The 19069-nt window shown below is 41.2% G+C and overlaps 2 protein-coding genes across 5 annotated transcripts; both read left to right on the top strand.

The window, feature by feature from the left end:
* The first annotated feature begins 98 nt into the window (after positions 1–98).
* Positions 99–9377, top strand: gja5a (gap junction protein, alpha 5a). 4 transcript variants are annotated; one of them, XM_026296254.1, is made up of 2 exons: positions 99–433; positions 6925–9377. In XM_026296254.1, the coding sequence occupies exon 2, from the start codon at positions 6964–6966 to the stop codon at positions 8092–8094; it is 1131 nt and encodes a 376-aa protein (XP_026152039.1). In that variant the 5' UTR covers positions 99–433; positions 6925–6963; the 3' UTR covers positions 8095–9377. The 4 variants fall into 4 exon arrangements, with proteins under 4 accessions (XP_026152039.1, XP_026152043.1, XP_026152041.1 ...); XM_026296258.1 differs by lacking the exon at positions 99–433 and adding an exon at positions 636–658; XM_026296256.1 differs by lacking the exon at positions 99–433 and adding an exon at positions 3693–5897.
* A 943-nt stretch (positions 9378–10320) lies between these two features.
* Positions 10321–18242, top strand: acp6 (acid phosphatase 6, lysophosphatidic). The gene is made up of 11 exons (XM_026295579.1): positions 10321–10396; positions 12368–12593; positions 12719–12847; positions 13485–13615; positions 13768–13847; positions 13933–14020; positions 14187–14319; positions 16071–16171; positions 16339–16431; positions 16520–16685; positions 16784–18242. Exons 2-11 carry the CDS (start codon positions 12375–12377, stop codon positions 16916–16918), a joined length of 1275 nt encoding a protein of 424 aa, XP_026151364.1. The 5' UTR covers positions 10321–10396; positions 12368–12374; the 3' UTR covers positions 16919–18242.
* The last annotated feature ends 827 nt before the right edge of the window (positions 18243–19069 follow it).

Here is a 19069-nt window from a genome sequence, read left to right as displayed (position 1 = left end):
CAGAAAACAATTCCACTTCCCCTCCTGTTGCTTCCCAGCAAAAAATAGAGCACCAGGGATGTAAGAAGAAAGGGGAGTTAGAGGGGAGGAAGAGGAGGAGGAGGAGGAGATGGAGGAGGAGAGTCAGAAGGGAGGGCCATGGGGAGAAACTCTCATGATGCCCCTGCTTTTCTTCTCATGCCCAATGTGTGGACTACCAGTCTGGTGTTGGAACAACACTAAGCTCAGAAGTTGTTGTCGACAGCTGGCTCCTGTTGATGTGCATAAGAAGGAAGCAGACCCACCATCACACTCAACCTGTAGTCGTGATCTCATCTCTGCATCTTCACCGCACGTTTATCTACAGGAAGACTTGTCTGACCAGGGGACAGATAAAGACCGTTTCCTTCATTTGTGGCAACTTTCCAGACAACTACCCTCAACTGAGTAGCAGGTAAGCAACCAAATGACGATCAGACATACGTTACCATAAAACTCTTACTGGGTGAAAAAAATAGAAGGATTGGACCAGACTTTTGGGTAAAATACAAAATGATTTTTAAAAAAGTCAGCATCCTTCTACAGCAGCATTGGACTTGGAGGAAGAGATAGTCTGTAGAAGAGCTGGGATGATGTGGGGAGGAGGCCTGGCGTGTGTTAGTATCATTCCTGTCAACAGGTACAGCTGTCACCCTATTTCGTCTCCGTCTTTTCTCTCTCAACAACACTGTTCTGCTCATAACTTTCATAAGAGACAAATATGTTCAAATAAAGTGCAGCACAGGAGATCTTAAAAAAAGAGCCATCAGCAAATGTAGACGTATTGAATGATGACTTGTTTCAATGGCTGTCTAAAGGGCAAAATGTTAAAATGCTCATTTCATCCTATTTACAGAGAACTTCCCATCTCTGCAGAAAAATTAACAAAAACTGGTTCCTTCAGATTTTACCTTTAAGATGTTCCTACTAATGGCTCAGTGGTTATCACTGTTGCCTCACTGCAAGAAGGTCCTGGGTTCGCAACCCAGCCTTTCTGTGTGGAGTCTGCATGTTCTCCCTGTGCTTGTGTGGGTTTTCTCCAGGTTCTCTGGTTTCCTCCCACAGTCCAAAAACATGTATGTCAGGTTGATTGGTGACTCTAAATTGCCCATAGGAGTGAGTGTGAGTGTGTGAGGTTGTCTGTCTCTATGTGGCCCTGTGATGGACTGGTGACCTGTCCAGGGTGGACCCCTGCCTTTCACCCAAAGAGAGCTGGGATAGACTCCAGCAGATCCCCATGACCCTGGTTAAGGAATAAGCGGGTATAGAAAATGGATGGATGGGTGGATGGATGTTCCTACTGTTTTTGACAGGTAAATATTAATCTAATAATATATTTATCATATGTTTATGACTCAGATAATAATTCTTTAAACCAATGTCCCAGCGGTTGTGGCAGGAACATTCAGAAGGAACATTCATTCAACATTCATGTCTAGTTTAATAGAATTATCAATATAACTAAGTAATATCAATATCATAGTTTAGAAATGCTCCTTTACAAATAACAGCCTGGCATGGAAAATGTTAATTCCTCAACAGTATAGATGAAATGACAGAAGTAGTATCAGTCTGAATTAAAACAATGGGTTGGATTATTATTACCAATGCATTAATATGTATTAACATTTTAGTGGAACTGGCTGTGGTGGAACTTGTTCTACACATTTTCCTATGCTATACTTTTGTATGTTTAATATACTTTTTCTTTTTTTTCATCAAATCATCTAATCAAAAAGCAGATACATCTATAAATAAAATGCAGTGGCCGTCTATCCTCAGAAATGTGTCTTCTGAAAGTAATCAAGTCCAAGTACGTCAGAACTGGACTTAAGTATATTACAGGAGTAAATGCACACTGTTAATTTTCACCACAGCGCCCTTTTCTAGCCCTTTTTAGAAAACAGATATAAGTATATAAGTTAAAAATGCTTTTCTGTTTGACACTGTCAGACAAGTCAACACTGAAAAATAAGCTTCTTTGTTACATTAATGTGATTTGCAACTGCCTGCACAGTCCTAAAAGACGCAACACTAGGTGAGCTATAAATTACAAGATTACAAGCTCAGCAATCTTTTGATTCTGTGCTCATGCCAAGGATGTTTTCTTTTATCACTGACCATCAAAATAGACTTTCAAATAGAAGATAAAAAGCTAACTAAAAATAGATAAATTCCTGCCTGACATTTAATCCCTCACCCCCATAAATAGCCACTATCCATGAATTTCAAATGGGAGTGTGTTAGTCAGAATTTTCCTCCATGAAACACCTTGCAGCTGTCCTGCCTCTCAGGGTTCCAGTGTATTGCCATATGCAGCTAAACAACAGAACATAACAGGGCTGTGTGTCTGTGTACAGTAGTGGGTAGATGAAGAGCCAGACAGCCATGTAAGGTAGCAGGCAGCACACCGACCCGCTGGCTTCTGCCGGGTTGACTGATATATGGCATCCTAGATCCATGCTGGTCTGTAAATGGTGGCAACAGGTGACGCATATGAGTGGGAAGTATTCTCCCCCTCATCCCACATCACATCCACTATGTCGGTCACACAATCCCCTCGCTCGCCCCTCCACCAAGCTAATATACCTAAACTTAAACATGCTTATCCTTGCTTATCCTGGAGTGACACGCACACCACCCCTCCAACTAAACAGCTGCTGCAGTGCAGACTGGGTTTGTCTCAACACACTTGTTAAAATTCGAAAGCCATGCTTCAAATATAACGCTTGAACTCGGCCACATGTGTGCAAGATGTTGTTCTAATAAAGTAAACAATCATTATTTGCTCACATTAATTGCTCCATCATACATCAGTCACCTCGTAAAACGGCCTTAACCACACTGAGATCACTAAGCTGAATAACTGCAGCCTCCATATGTTCGGCATCATGTGCAGGTCTGCTGATTTCAACTGAGACTGACGGAACTTGTGTATAAATGTGTTAGTGAAGAGCAGTTGTTTGGTTTCACCTGATATTTTACTCATGCTCCGCGGTAGCAGTTCCACCGTAACGCTGCTGAGCTGTCACAACACTCAGCCTGCAAAACTAACTGTTTCTGGCACAGATATTTTTGTAATAGAGCTCATGGCAGAGGCTTTTTGTTTGGAGTTGTTTAATATGAGCTGTAGAGTTTTCCTACCTCAGTTCTGCAGTTATGATGTTTAAATGAGAGATGATACATAAGGTCCTTTGGAATCATTAAGAGAGCGTTGTAGATAAGTGTCTTGAGATTGTTATCCCTTCTTTTCCATCCAACATCATAAAAGTATAGTGATGACAGAAAAATTACGACTTATACTAAAACATATGCATTTTTTTTTTCAGATTAAACCACTCAACAAGAGCAATGAGATGTATTTATAAAAAAAGTGATCTAGAAAACAGTTGACGGATGCCAAAAACACAGCTCATTATAAATCCTTTAAAAAGGCACTATATTTGTCATTGTAATCAGTACGCACCAGTTCAATTACATACTGTAATTATACTAAATTAGCTAAATTATACTAAATTATACTAAATTAAATAAGAATTTGGATCTGATTTAGAGCCAATAGTAAGTAAAGTATTTTAGACTCTAACATCAGGCTCATCCAATGTGAGTCTGTTTGGCCAAATATTTCCATCTAGCGTTTGTCACAGTCTGTTGAAGTTGTTAAGAATTAAAATAATTTTCTTATGTATTTTCTGATGGAAATGATATATTAGTTTTTTTGGTTGCAAGCCAGCATGCACAACAACACTGTAAATTTGTTGTCTTTTACTGTTGTTAGTATAAACATCACCCCAGTGAAAACATGTGCCCCACCACTAACAGCCTGCAATTGTAGAAAACAGCACAGATCAGGCTGTGTATCCTGGTTCTCTATGAGGATCCAGAGTCTGGTAGGCACAGCTTAGTGCTAAAAGGTGCAGATCACTGGAGAAATGTTTAAATCAACCCTGCCCCCTGTTGTTCCTGGTCTGTGGATACACTGCAGGCCAAAAGGACAACCAGCTTTGATGGGAGAAAAACTGGAAGAGTGTGATGTTTCTAAACTTTAACTCAGCAGCAAAATACTATCAGCAGATTCAGATTTTTTTTCCTGAGTTAGACACTAAAATCTAAACCTGCAAAATGTTGTCTGTTATTTCATAAATGAAACCACTGCTCCATGTGCCACTATAGAGCAATAGCAATATAAACATAGTGGGATGATCCAATAAAACTTCAGACTGAAGGGTTTCTCCAGCTTAATGTGCTGTCTCATGTCATCCCACACTTATCCTTGAACCAGAGAGTCACTGCCCTTTAAGGCAAAACCGAGGCTGGTCCAACAGACCAGAGAATTTATTGTTGTGTTGCAGGGTAGAAAAAATATACACCATTCATTCCTGTTGCTCTGCAGTGAGTCACAGCAGCAGCCATCACTTAGCACTGATGTGTTTCAGTGGCTGCTCCTTTCCTCTTCACTTCTCTGGGCTGCCTGCTGTCCAGACCAGCTCAGTGTCACAGCCACATTCAGTTAGTCCACTTGAGTCGTCCCTGAAGTGGTGAAATGACTGTAGTTCACAGAGCCAACTTTCTCACTGAGTTTATTGAAAGATCTCTGCAAAACCCTGTTCCAGACTTTGTTTTAGACAACACTCTTCCTTGACGTATGACACACACCCACACTTCCAGCCAGGCACATACACAGAGTGGCATTAATAGGATCATCCTTGACACTTTAAGTAATGTCAAGAGAAATAACTCAGGGGAGCATAAAACCCCATTTGCGCAGTTTACTGTTCTGAATACCTTATAACCAGATTCTCCATTACTTGTCCTTTATGCTGCCACAGAGATTATAAACAAATATGACAGCCATGATGGTGCACAGGCAAACCAGACTGCTTAGCAAAGGGCACAATGGATCACAGTAAATCCCTGGTTATTGCCAAGCTTCCAGAAAGCCTTCAGGAGCACAGGTATGACAGAAATAGGTGGCCAAAGGTGCTTTAACAGCAGAAAAGTTCACTGGAATAGCCTGGCTGTAACCTCTTTGCCCCCCACTCCCCCCAACACACTCTTTTTAATACCTTGTTCCTTTTGTCCTTCGGAAATCATATTGTTTGAGATTGCTTCCTCTGAGAACAGGAGGAAGCAGTCGAGGGAAGGAGACAGAGACTAACACCGCTGCCTTTTCTTGGCAGATGGGTGTGTGTATTGTATTCTTTTATATATGTGTAACCACATTAGTATACCGATTCCAAAAGGCGGTATCAGCCACATGTATTAGTATTAGCTGAACAGAACATTGCCATTTCAATGTGTATGCATCCTGCTTTTGTACTGGCTAGAATCTCACTCCCTCCTCCTCCAGCTCTGAGTCTGTGATTTACTTGCCAGTAAAGATCATCAGCTTTATCCAGGCTTTGAGCCAGTTGCCTGAGTGAGACTGGCATCCACTTCACTAACTGGTGATGCAAGTTAGTCTCTAACCGTGACCTGTCTAACGTTAGTGGGTATTAGGCACATGCTGGAAAACAAGTGTCAGACCAAAGACATTCCTATGCTGTGCACTGGCTTATAAGCCTTGGGGGAGAGAAGATGAATTTTTCCTCCCACATGTTCTCATAGGGGTGTTTTGTTTCCCATCTCTCCATGTTTTACAGATAAAGAGCACAATGCTCCATCTTATTACTGTACATATACTTCATAGAAACACTGAGGGAGGGGGAGGGACAGACGGACAGATGGTCATGGTCATTTAGACCATCATTCTCTCATACACAGTGTCAGCCAGGCGAATCAAAACCCTGCATAGTGCACCAAGCAGCAGAATTAACTTATCTCTGTGGTGAAATGGAAGCAACTGCTTATGGATTACACATGGAGCAAGATGAAGTGTGGTAAGAGAGAACTTTAATTTCCTGTTTAGCTTTTTTTACTCTCTGGGATTGTAGTGATTACACTCTATATCATTTCTATCCATTTTCTACACCTGCTTATTCCTTAACCAGGGTCAGGGGATTTATATGTTTCCTGTAATTTTAAATGTTATTTGTTGTAAAATCCAGTCAAACTGTTGCTTTCACGCATCCTTTCCTAATGTTGTACTTCATTTCTGTTCGATGGCTTATTGCAGGAGTATGAACGTAGCGCATGTAGATGTCAGTGGCCACCCTTAGATGAAATTTGATGGATTTTCTTAACCCCTCAATCATGAGGTCATTTATGAATCTCATATAGCTGTCTGGGAAACAACCTTATAGGGTGAGACTCACCAGCTTGTCACTGCCATGTTTGGTTCTTATCCAAATGCTCACTAATGTAGGAGTCACAGGCACTTAGACACACATACAGTGTAGATAGAGAAATTTGCCATTGTGACTGAAGTCTGCTGGTTATGTGCCGCAAGTAAGATGGAGCTCAGGCCAGGTCACAGCATTAAAAGGACAAAGTCTCCAAGCTTTGACTTGCCCCATGGGTGCCAGTTACCCTCTCTGTGATCTGTGTGTCATAAATAATCTGGAATTCAACGCTGGAGGAATGTAAACATACACAACATCATAATAATATTGACTCATATTTCGTTAAATCAACGTCACTATTTACTTTTACATGACTCCCAAACTTCTTCTGCCCTCCTCTGTGTGTGTCTCATGGGAAAATGGTTGTTCTCATACCACAGTGACCAGTCCTCAAGCAATTCACAGGCAGAGAAGCTATTTTTATGCATATGATGCCACACACACACACACACACACCCAGGTCATTTCAGCTGCAGTAATATATACAGGACTTACAGCTGTCTATGACTGATGATCTTTATGTCTCTCTTTCTCTTTTTATTCTTCTCTCCTGCTCTGTATATTTATTTCACGTGTTTGCTTCTGCTGTACCCTTTTCTTTGAACTTTCTCTCCTCCATCTCCAGTCTTTGAGTCACAGGTGTGTGTCTGGTCTGTGAGCAGTGATGGGGGACTGGAGTCTCCTGGGAAATTTCCTAGAGGAGGTCCAGGAACACTCCACCTCGGTTGGGAAGGTCTGGCTCACTGTCCTCTTCATCTTTCGCATTCTGGTGCTGGGGACAGCGGCTGAATCCTCTTGGGGGGATGAGCAAAGCGATTTCCTGTGTGACACTCAGCAGCCCGGTTGCACCAACGTGTGTTATGACAGTGCCTTCCCCATTGCCCACATCCGCTACTGGGTGCTGCAGATTGTTTTTGTCTCCACGCCATCACTCATCTACATGGGCCATGCCATGCACACGGTGCGCAGGGAGGAGAAGCGGCGGAGGAGGGAGCAAGAGGAGAGGGAGGCAAGGGGTGAGGACGGAGGAGACCTGGAGGGGGAGAAACAGTACCTCCAGCAGAAAGAGAGCGTGAAGGAGATGACGTCTGATGGGACTGGCCATGTTCGACTGAAAGGGGCGCTACTGCAGACTTATATCTTGAGCATCATGATCCGTACGGTGATGGAGGTAACATTCATTGTGGTGCAGTACCTGATCTATGGGGTGTTCCTCAAAGCGTTGTATTTGTGCAAAGCCTGGCCCTGCCCCAACCCAGTCAACTGCTACATGTCACGGCCCACAGAAAAGAACGTCTTTATTATCTTCATGCTGGTGGTGGCTGGTGTGTCTCTGCTGCTCTCTGTGTTGGAGCTCTACCACCTCGGCTGGAAGAGTATCAGAAAGTGTGTACACAAGAGGAACAATCACAGGGCTATGACGGTGGCTATATCTGCAGCCTTAGAGCCCAGCAGCCCCCAGCGGCCCTCAGCCTCCTGCACCCCACCTCCTGACTTCAGCCAGTGCCTGGCAGCTCAAAGTGACATGACCTCCATGGCCTCTCATCCCTTCAACACTAGGATGGCACTGCAGCAGAACTCAGTCAACTTAGCTACAGAGCGGCATCACAGCTGTGACAACCTAGAGGACGAGGAAGAATTCCTAAGGATGAGATATGAGCAGACACCCACAGAGCTCCCCAACAGCTGCTCCCCATCACCTCTTCTTCATTCAAGCAACATGAAGGACAAACGCCGCCTGAGCAAGACCAGTGGGACAAGCAGCCGGGCTCGCCAAGATGACCTGGCAGTATAGATTCATAACCAAAAAGAGTGGCTGGACCTTCAGAACCAAAGAGAGGGGATGGAAAGATCAGTTTAGCATGACACAAATACAAGAACAAGTGTAATTTCTGAATGAAGAGCATGTTAACAGACTGGTTTTGAGGCCTGAGACTTGATTTCAGAGACTGGACTAAATGTTCACATTAGAAAGATCTGAGATCCATGAGTGGACAATGTAAACATGTCAGCTGTGTGAGCAGATAGTCTGACTTAGAGCTTGAAAAACTGACACCCAAACTGCAAAAGGAAAATTAATTCTTAAATGAAAACAGGGTAACAGGTTTGACAACTGACTATTGCACATTTGATGTTAAAACCATAAACTAACTGAGGGAAAGAGACAAGAATGTTGTGATGCGCGTTTCCTGGTGTGAGATAACTTAGGGAATATGTTCATTATAACGCAAAATGTGACACAAATCTCAACTATTCCATTAATTAGAATGGCCCATGACTTCAAAAAGCACAGTCGACAGTGTTTCTCCCACTGCAAAAATGAAGAGCAATAAGAAAAAGCAGGGAACTGATTAGCAATAAACTGTGAATCTTGCTGCACAGTTGTAGTGAGTCAAGACAAAGTGCCTTATCAAGTGTGAAAAACAAATCTGTCTGAACATTTATTTCTTCAAAATCCCATTGTAAATACTGTAACTGTCCATTAAGCCACTTGCTGACTACTTATGATTGCACTATATATATAGTTCCTGCAGGTCAATAAAAATAAAATGTAACTCAAGAATTAAGACTTGACAATCTTAATAAGTGTGATAAGGCTGTATTCATTAGGCATGTATATGACAGAGGCCTTTGTGTGCATTAACGGTGAGAAAATGAGGCATGGTTAAGGATTTAAGATTGAGTTTAAGGGAAAAGAAAAAGAAGAGGTTGCTTGGATGGTGGTTATGTGGAGATCCAGCCACTGGGTGGCAACATTGCACTTATGTTTTTGTTTTTCTCCTGGAGCCATTGTGTAAATATTGACGTTGTCCTTATGCAATGTATGTTTTAGTTGATGTCTCTGAATGTTTTTTATTTTTATTTCTGCAGACTGATATTACCACATACAGAAAGATGAACAGGTTTATAATCACAGTTTATGATTACAGGTATTTATAAAGGTTTGAAGTTGTATTTTTCTCATCTATTCAGCAAACATCCTTTTAAAACCACTCAAATTATTTTCATCCTACTGTATATTCACTGTGGTCATTGGTTCTCTCACACATTTCAACTTTTGCCAATAAATGTCCTCACTAACCCGTGACAAACCAATAAATCATCAACTGTAGAGTCTGCTCTGCTGTGATTCTTCATGGGCTTCAAAAAAAAATGTCATTGTTGTTAGAATTCACTTTCTATGTTCACATACATTTATTGAAGAATGTATTTATTAAATGCCATCAAAACAAAAAAATTGGTGGAAATCCAGTCAAAGAGATGGTCTTTACACTTTTACAGCAGCATCCTATCACCACTAATATTCTTCAGCGTGTTGTCACCAGCCTGGGGAAGATGTGGTGTATTTGCACAAAGAGGTGTCTTGCCATGTCTGCCAGGAGGCTTAGTGATGCGTTCCAGCTTGAGCTTTCACAAGCTGAAACTGATTCAGATGTGACAGCAGATTTTTGTGTTATTTTCTTTGTGTGTTTGTTTTGTTGTAGAACCGGTTAAGTTCTGAAAAGTTAACACTTCTTTATCTGACAGAAGGGCATACATTTTGAGCTAGGGTGATGACTTCATATTGCTTTCCAATCAAGAATTTGACTTTTTAAAATGATTTTAATTTGCTGAGTTATGGTGAGCTTGTGCTTGGGTTGGGTGCCCCCCCTCCACCCCCCTTATTTATTTATTTAAAAATACAACCAGGATGGGCATTCATGATGAAATAGCCTTCTCTGATTTCATAAAGTAATAAATTACAAGATTATTTCACTGCATAGACATGTTCTAGCTGTTTAATCATAATTATTTCATTAGTGTCTCGATTATTCTGACACTGGGGGAACATTGACTTGCAGAGACAGTTTTGTCCTCTAGATGAAAGTAACGTACTTTAACATAGCTCTTCCACAATGCAGGAAGAAGAAGAAGATTTTCGGGAAATGTAGTTTTATCTTTGTTGTTAACACGTTATCGTCTATTGTAGAGTGACATCTGCAGAACTACACTTCCTAATATGACGCGAACCGGTGAATGACGAGCAATTATCAGTTTGTACCAGTTGTGTTTTTTTTCTCGAGAGGAGCAGCAACTTCATCCGGCCTCCTGTGACAGTAAGTAGTTCAATGTAGTGAAAGTGAACTGAGCTTTCCTCTCGAACCAGGTTATCTGCTGACAACGAGTTGTGGTGCCGCTAGCTAGCTAGTTGTAAAAGAGTTAATCATAGTGAGAGTTAACTAGCTGTTTAACTGGTGCGTGTGGCTTTGACGGTGCCGGTTCTTGTTTTCAACCACTGATGTGCAGTCGTTTTGACAGCTATTCAGTCAAACATGGAGTTTGGCCCAAATCTGATACAGACGGATTAAACTTACTCTGCCCATCGTGAGCTGGTTGACTGCAGGAAGTGAGTGATAACATTATAGGGTCATGACAGCAGAGAGGAAGAGGAGCTGTGGAGCGTTGTGTGGTGTTACTTCAGTAAATGAACTGTGCTGTGTGTGTAAGTGCAGCAAGAACAGCAGTCTTTAAAAAATGTATGAAATAGTACCAAAAAAGAGAACATGCTGAATAAGAAATGAACACAGGCCCCAGGCACTGACAGTTAACGTTCAGAGGTGAAGAATAATCAGGTAGCTTACACGTAAAACATTGTTTTAATCAGAACAAAGAAAATCTTGCTTATATCTTATTTTAAGGAGAAAAACATTCTCATTTTAAAGTGGAAATTCCTTTTCATTAAAAAACAAAACCTTATAATTTGCATAAAGACTTTAATTAAAATCTGTCGTGGAGTTTAACATGCTCATCATTCATGTACATCATGGAAACCTATTCAGATGTAGCATACTATGCATTCACTGAATGACTAATGCATGTTATGTTACTTGTTATGTTTTCAAGTGAAACATATTGGTATTGGCATCTGTGATATGGTATCTTGGTATCAAGACCGGATTTTGCAGTGTCACACACCCCTACTTCTCACTGCTGACTACGTGATCAGGTGTGTTCAGCCAATCAGGAGCATCAGAGTTACCAATACACTTTGTCTCCCCCCATTTCCAGCCCCCTCTGAGGTGGTATCTTCCAGCTTCTGATTGACTGGACACACCTGTGACATTTTTTTTCAGGTAGTTAGACAACAGGTGGTTTTGGTAATGAATCAGGCTAATATTTGAATATAGTCCAAAACAAATGCCTCAGCAGACAGTTTTTTGTCATATTTCAAAATATACAGAGACATGAAATCGACATAGAAACAAGGTGATCAGAATGTCTATTTCCTGGTTTGTCACAGTGGGTCCTGAAAAGCCACACCCACGACACATCTGTCATACACGCCACACCAGTTAAGCTGGAACACCTGGGGGGCGGGCAGCAGACAAGGTTGCTTCTGTTAGCAAGGATTTGTGTTGCTCAAGCAATGTTATGCAGCAGTTAATCAGTTATCAGATTTTTGAAATAAATATTTGAAGTTATTTCCGAAGCAGAAAGACCAAACATTTGATGTTGTCACTTTGAGCTCTAAAATATTGTGAGAGACCAAATAACTGAAATGCACCCCTAGCTAAATGATGTAGTCAGTTAATTCACTAGTAGAAAACTAATCTGCAGTATTTTAATACTTTTTAAATAACGTTTTGATAACTAGTTGATTATGCTGTTTTATTAAGAAAGATACTAAACAGATCTTCCTTTAGGTCAATATATTTTTTTATATTATTTCGTTTTATTAATCTTCTATGATAATAATCTGAATATCTTTAGATTTTAGGCTGTTGGTCGGACAAAACAAGGAATTTGTAATTGGATTTTTTTTTTTTCATATGTTTGACCAAACAATTTGTTAACTAATTGGAAAAATCATTTTCAGTGTAGCTGATAATCAAAATAATTAGGCCATTTGCAGTCTTACCACATGACACAACAGAAGCTTGGGCTGATGTGTAAATTGATTATTATTATTTCTGTTAATGTAATTATGATAATGCTAAATGTTTTTTTTTTTCTTTTTAACGTGAGCCCTGAGGCGTGTGTAGTTAATGCAGAGACAATTGTTTTTTCTTTTTTTCTTTTTTCCACAGAAAAGCCATGAGGAATCTTTGGACCAAAACAGCTGTTTTATGCTCTGCATCTCTGGCTTTTGGCTCATTTCTGTGGTCAAAAAAGAAGACTGAATCAGACCTGGTTGCTTCCACTTGCCCCCTTGCATACACAAATTCTTGTTCCCCCTATGAGCTGAAGTTGGTCCAAGTCCTGTTCCGCCATGGTGCTCGAACTCCACTAAGATCTATACCTGATGTGATGGAGGTATACTTACCTTTTTGCATTTTATCAACTAATTTAGTGTGTGTTTTTAAAAAGCTACTGTCACATAATGTCTGTAAATAATGAAATATGAAATTCCTTGGCTGGGCACGTTTAACTCCTCAAAGGCCCAGTGGGTGCCAAAGCTCTTGGAGCCTCCAGCACACACCCATATCAACTATGTAGTGACAGATCTTCATGGTGGTCCCAGACCCCCAGCTCCAGTAGAAGACAAGTATCGGAGCAACATACTGACGGTAAGTAAGTGTGTTTTGTGGTGAAGAACACAGTTGTGATGAGCGAGCACGTACACCTGTAAAAACTTGTGTAGTTATATGTGTGGGTAGTGGTAAGAGACTTTGTGACAGGATAAATATATGTACATTTTAAATGCAGACATGTAGTAACTTGTAAAGCACTTCTGTATTTATTAGCATAATGATGTCATGGTGTTTAGGTGTGCCTGTGCAAGTATAGTTCACTTGAAAACTCCTGGGATCTGGGCGTCATCGTTCATTTTAGTTTCATCTGTGATTTTCTTGCTATGACAAGTTAATATCTGCTGGGACGAGTGATTTTGGATTGATAGATGTGAAGCACCCTGTGGATTCACGAAGTACCTCAGTGTCAAATTCATTCATGGGTTCAGTTAGTCTTCCTCCCTCTTGTGGCCAATAGGATTCATTACAAAACTTACAAATGACTCTCAACTGGGTTCATTCATTCACTTACCTCCCCTCCGTAATTCTCCTCAGCAGTGTGTAGAGCCTCCCAGTGATATGTTGGTTCTTGTTTGCATGTGCCACACTTTGGATTCCTGCATGGGGTTGCAGGTGTGTGTCTGTTCGGCCACATCTGTGAGTAAAACTTGATCTGGTTTGTCATGTTTGGCAGGGTGGCTCACACCCCGGTCAGCTGACCGCAGTGGGCATGCAGCAGCTGTATGAGCTGGGCAAGAGACTCAGGGAGAGATACATCGAGGAGAGTCCCTTCCTCAGCTCCATCTTTAGCCCAGCTGAGGTCTAGTAAGTGTTACGGATCATGAGGGGTAGCACAAACACTTTGCTGTGCTTTAATACATTGGGTTTATAAGTGTAGTACAGAGGGTATCAGCTTAAAGTGCTCTGCTGTTCTCAGGTTGGCTGCCTTCCATGACCTTTTTTTTCCCCATTTTTAGTGTGCGCTCCACTAACATCATGAGAACCATTGAATCTGCCAAGTGCTTGCTTGCAGGGTTGTTCCAGCAAAAACAAAAAGGTAGGGTAGAAATCCATATGTGCATGTTGTTATTTATTCTGGATCTCTTGTCATCTGTTTTGCTAATTTTCTGTTTTGATTTAAGAAATTGTGCATATCTTAACAACGGATGCAGAATCTGAAATCCTGTATCCCAACAATCATGGATGCAAGCTGCTCAAAATCCTTGCCAGGTATGTAGAATATATTTTCATAGCAAACCCACCGTCACCCTGAGCCTTGACCATCCTATGCACACAGTATCCAAAACTGGAATCTTGAATATAGTGTTGTGCAAAATTATAAGCAATGTGGAGACGCCTCTGACAGGTTGTCATGGTGTATCTGTGTTCTGTGCAGCCACCGCTGGGCAGAGTCGTCCACTATGCCAGACATAGCAGCAGACCTGCAGAGAATCCAGAACGCATTGGGCATCGCAGCTCACCAGCACGTCGACTTCGTCCTCATTAGGGATGACATGGTTGCCAGAGAGGTGACACTGCCACATCGTGATCCATATGACTTTTATTAGGTCTCACCACAAGCTATCAGAATACATACGATTATTATTCAAACATAGGCTGGCCTGATGCTGCAGCCTTGAGTTCATCAGGTTTTAAGATTTTAAAGGTTAAACAGCAGGATTTGAATGTAGAGATTGACAGTACTTGATGCTGTGCCATACTTAAGGATATTTTCATAGTCAGAAAAAGAAATTCTTTACTGGGCTAGAGAAAATCCTTTTTTTTCAAAGTTGGATAGATACTTTATTCATCCCCCATGGGGGAAATTCAGGTTATCCAGCAGCTCTTATATTTACTTTACACACACATTTTATATAACATATACAATATCAACAGTTAATGTTAAGAAGTCTAATGGCTGAGGATCTCCTCAACCTCTGAGATCAGCCTCTCACTGCAGCTGCTGCTCTGTTTAGTCAGGATGTCATGGAAGGGGTGTTTATTATTGTTCATTATAGCAAGTGGCTTCCTCCATATCTGCTGCTCCATCACAGTTCTGAGAGGGTCCAGCCTCCTGCCGAGCACAGAACTGGCCTTTTTCACTAATTTGTCCAGTCACTTACAGTTCCTGTCTGTAATGCCACTCCCCCAACAGACAGCTGCATAGAACAGTGTACTTGCCATGACAGTGCGGTGGAACATGCACAGCATGTCACTGCAGACATTGTAGCAACCAAGCCGTCTCAAGAAGAGGTGGCTCTGCCCTTTCCTGTGCACTGCATCCACATTGTCAGACCACTCCAATTTTTCAACCAATACCACCCCAAGGTACTTGAAGGTCTGCACAGTCTCTATCTCCTGTCCATCAATGCAGACTGACTGGCATGGAGTTTTTGATCTCCTAAAATCAACCACAAGCTCCTTAGTCTTGGTGGTGTTCAGGAGAAGACTGTTGTTTTTGCTCCAGTCAGTGAAGGCCCCCCCCCCATCCAGCAGGCACACATGCCGCAAACGCGGTATCATCAGAATATTTCTGTATGTGGCAGGACTCTGAGTTATACCTAAAGTCTAATGTGTAGACTGTTAACAGAAAAGGAGCAAGACACCTCCCTGGTATTATCATTCTCCAGCTTTTTCTTGTACTCGACCTTAGGCGAGCTAAGTCAGTGTCTCTGAGTTCCCGTTGTATACTCCTCAGTTTTTCCTTAGGCCAGTCGTATTTTTCTGTAGCAGTCGTCTTTTTCCAGGTCCGGTGTATTTTTCAGAGACCAGTTGTATTTTATTTGACCAGTCGTATTTTATTCGAGCAGACATATTTTTCAGAAACCTGTTGTATTATATTGCATCAATCATATTTTATTTGACCACTTGTATTGTACTGGACCAATCATATTCAGAACCAGCTTTTTGGGTCAGTCGTATTTTTTTGTACCAGTTGTATTTCTCAAAGGCTAATCATATTTTTCTGGACCAGTCGTATTTTTCAGAGACAAGTCGTTTTTTTCTGGATAGCATCAAAATTTAAGGGCATTTTTTGTTGATGTTCCAATGTTACAAATTATGGTATGAATGTGCAGTTTCTGGAAAAAAACAGGAGGTGCATTTTTATTGGGCCTATCTCCTCACCAGGCAAATCCAAATTTTAAAGCCTTTCCTGACATTCGTGCTAAATATGTTACAGTTATGAAATAGTGATCATAAATTTCAGTCATGTGGGTTTCCTTTCAAAGGCTGTGCTGCACAGCATAGCTGATACTGTCTTCATTCTGTGCACTCACAGACGCACGGCCTGCCTTGTCCACCTGGGCTGAACACCTGGAGGGATACAGTGGAGCAGAGGGCTGTGGACACGATGTTCCATTTCTATGAACCTAGTAACAGGTCAGATTAAAGAAGTCAGAACAAATGACGGACTTCTGAAAAAGGGTAGATTGCAGTTTCAATTATAATCTAATCAGTGGGAAAAAAAAAAAAAAAACAGAGCCTCTACCTAACATTTTTTCCTTGAGTTGAACTGACATTTAATTCTTCCACTGCGTTTTTGACAGGCAAAACTTGCAGCTGTGTGTGGGGCCAGTTCTGCACACACTGTTAACCAACACTGAAGAGAAACTGCAGGGCACCTCATCAGAGCCAAGCAGGTTGGATACCTCAGGACGACCTCTATGAACACACCAATTTCTTATACAAACTTTGTTGCATTCAGCTTTGTAAAATCCTCTCTGACAGGAAGTTGTTCTTGTACTCTGCACATGACACCACTTTGATTGCCTTTCTGATGGCTCTGGGGATTTTTGACATGAGATGGCCACCATATGCAGCTGATATCACTCTGGAGCTGCACCAACACCGACAGACCAACGAGGCCTTTGTCAAAGTGTCGTATATAGGTCAGGTAAGGGCTGACAATGTGTCTACTTTTTTTTTTTTTTTTTTTTGATAAGCTGTTGCAACTTTCCTTGTGCTTGACCCATGTCGTTTGTCTTTCTGTAGGATCAACATATTCCAGGTTGTAGTGGCGTTTACTGCCCTCTGCAGGAGTTCAAAGAGGCACTCGCAGCATATTCACTGAGCTCTGAACTCTACCAATCACTTTGTAACAGCACAGACGGTTTGACTGATCCCTGAACCCTCAACTGACCTTCACATTTGTATGGTACCCACTAATGGTCACACATCATGCTTTTTGACATCTTCAGTTACATTCAGCTATCATCAGTCATTATACCTCACTTGGGGTATTGTAAGTCTACAACAGGGAAAAGTCCTTTTGGAGATCTTTTACTTTTAATTTCACAATTCTTCAACTCCATGTAACAAGGCCAGTAAACTCTCTCTCATGTAGGTAAATGAATATAAGGATTATGATACATTTTCAAGTGTATGTGCAGAATAGTTTTGCTGTGCAGTGTATGCTTGGTGCATATGCAGATGACCTTTGCATTCACCTAATTAATTTGAGTTAATGATGAAGAGTAGTGTTCATGTTTTTGTCAGCAAATCCCAAAAACTAAACCGACAGTGCTTACCTGTCTCTCTGCACCTTCAGAAAACTTCAAAAGTTATTGCATGTGATTAAATGCATGGTTTCAAAGTCTAATTTTCTAAAATAGCTGGACTAGATTTAGAAAATGGTTTAGAAAAAGAGTAAACTGTGCATTTGTAGCTACAGATTGATTTGGTGTTTGCTGCACCGGTGCAGCATGCAGGATATGTATGGGACAGAGGAATGAACTAAAGCATGCATGGCCAACACTGGTAATTAGTAGGATAAGTTCATTGTTGGTTCTGCTTTTTGAGATTTGCTGACAAGAAGAATAAATAGGCACTGTCTGGTCTGTCAAAATTCAAAATGTTACTGAAGTCTGGACAGCATAACCATGTTTGTCATTGCAAATGTAATTATTCTGCCAGTTTGGTTGTATTCACAATCTAATCTTGTATTTACAGTTATTTAATTCCTCAGTGGAATACCAGGCATTTTATGTACTGTATCTACTGTTTATTACAAAAGGGGTGCAAAAAGTGGATTGTACATTGGTGTGCATGTTCTTTAGAAACATGTACAATTTGCAGAAAGGGAATTCCTCTGCAAGCACGTTTTAAAATTGAGTTTTTCGCTTGCCTTCTTTTGGGGATTTGTTGGTGTTATTAGATCACAGTGTAATATAGGCTCAAATACATGCCCCTTACATAGAGCTGGTGTAGGCAACTCTAGACCTAAAGGACAAACTAGCTCAACTATCCCTGTCCTACCCATTGCTGTTAACCTGGATCAGGTGTGTTCAGTCAGAACACACCTGTCGAAACTGATGAATGTACCATCTCAAAGGAGGGTGGAAAACAAAGTGAATTGGTATCTATTGGGGGTGTCCCCTATGATCTGCTGCTTTAACTACAATAGAAAATAATATAGAATAAAGTTTGTTTTGGACTGGTGAAGCATAAAGAATTTGATCGATGTTATGCGTCTTTTCTGGCCACGTCACAAAGATCTCTGATATTGCCAACAGCTGAGTAAGCACAAGTTTAGTAAAGTTCAGATCAATGAATATGGTTGAATCTACTCCTGAAGTGTGGTGTCCTTCAAATAGCTCCCTCTAAGTTCCTCCTGGTCAAATGTCAACTTAGCAAAGCTGTTTCTTGGTAGGACCTGTTCTTGCAGTAGCTGAATGTTGGTAAGCTGGTTTAACATGTAGAATGACAAACAGCGGCTAGTCCACACAACTGCTTAGAAGTGAATAACCAAAACCCACATGAACACATGCATGCGCACGCACACACACTACATAGACAACATGTATATACCAAAACAATATCTTTTATTTGTAGTCCATCACCACAGCCCTGGTAGGCTATTCTGCACCAAAGCCAATGGAGAAACACATGACAAGCTTATACAATAGAGAAAAGAGAGGAAGTCAACTGGATGATAAGCAGTATGTGTTTACATTTCTGTGTCTCACTCTGGACACCACACCCAACTTACTAAATCTTACCAGATCTACTGAGCTCTAGTTCTATAATACCTGGTATACCTGCTGTGGCATTCAGCCACTGCTGTCCCATTCTGCTGACCATTGGGGGATTATTGCTGTGGGAATGATTAAAACCCAGAGTCAACAAGAAAGTCAGAACACAACAGGAACAAGGAAGAACACACATAGCACATTTGACTATTAGCAGTATTATTCAGCTGGCGAAAGTTGGGTCCTGAAAGATTTGGAGCACCAAGTCAAATGTCATCCACAAGTTGAAATGGACTAGAGATGATCATTG

Source organism: Mastacembelus armatus, chromosome 21 (assembly GCF_900324485.2).
Source record: "Mastacembelus armatus chromosome 21, fMasArm1.2, whole genome shotgun sequence".
In the NCBI taxonomy this organism is placed as follows: domain Eukaryota; kingdom Metazoa; phylum Chordata; class Actinopteri; order Synbranchiformes; family Mastacembelidae; genus Mastacembelus; species Mastacembelus armatus.
The sequence above is the reverse complement of the archived record's forward strand: the minus strand, read 5'-3'. Positions and strand labels throughout refer to the sequence as shown.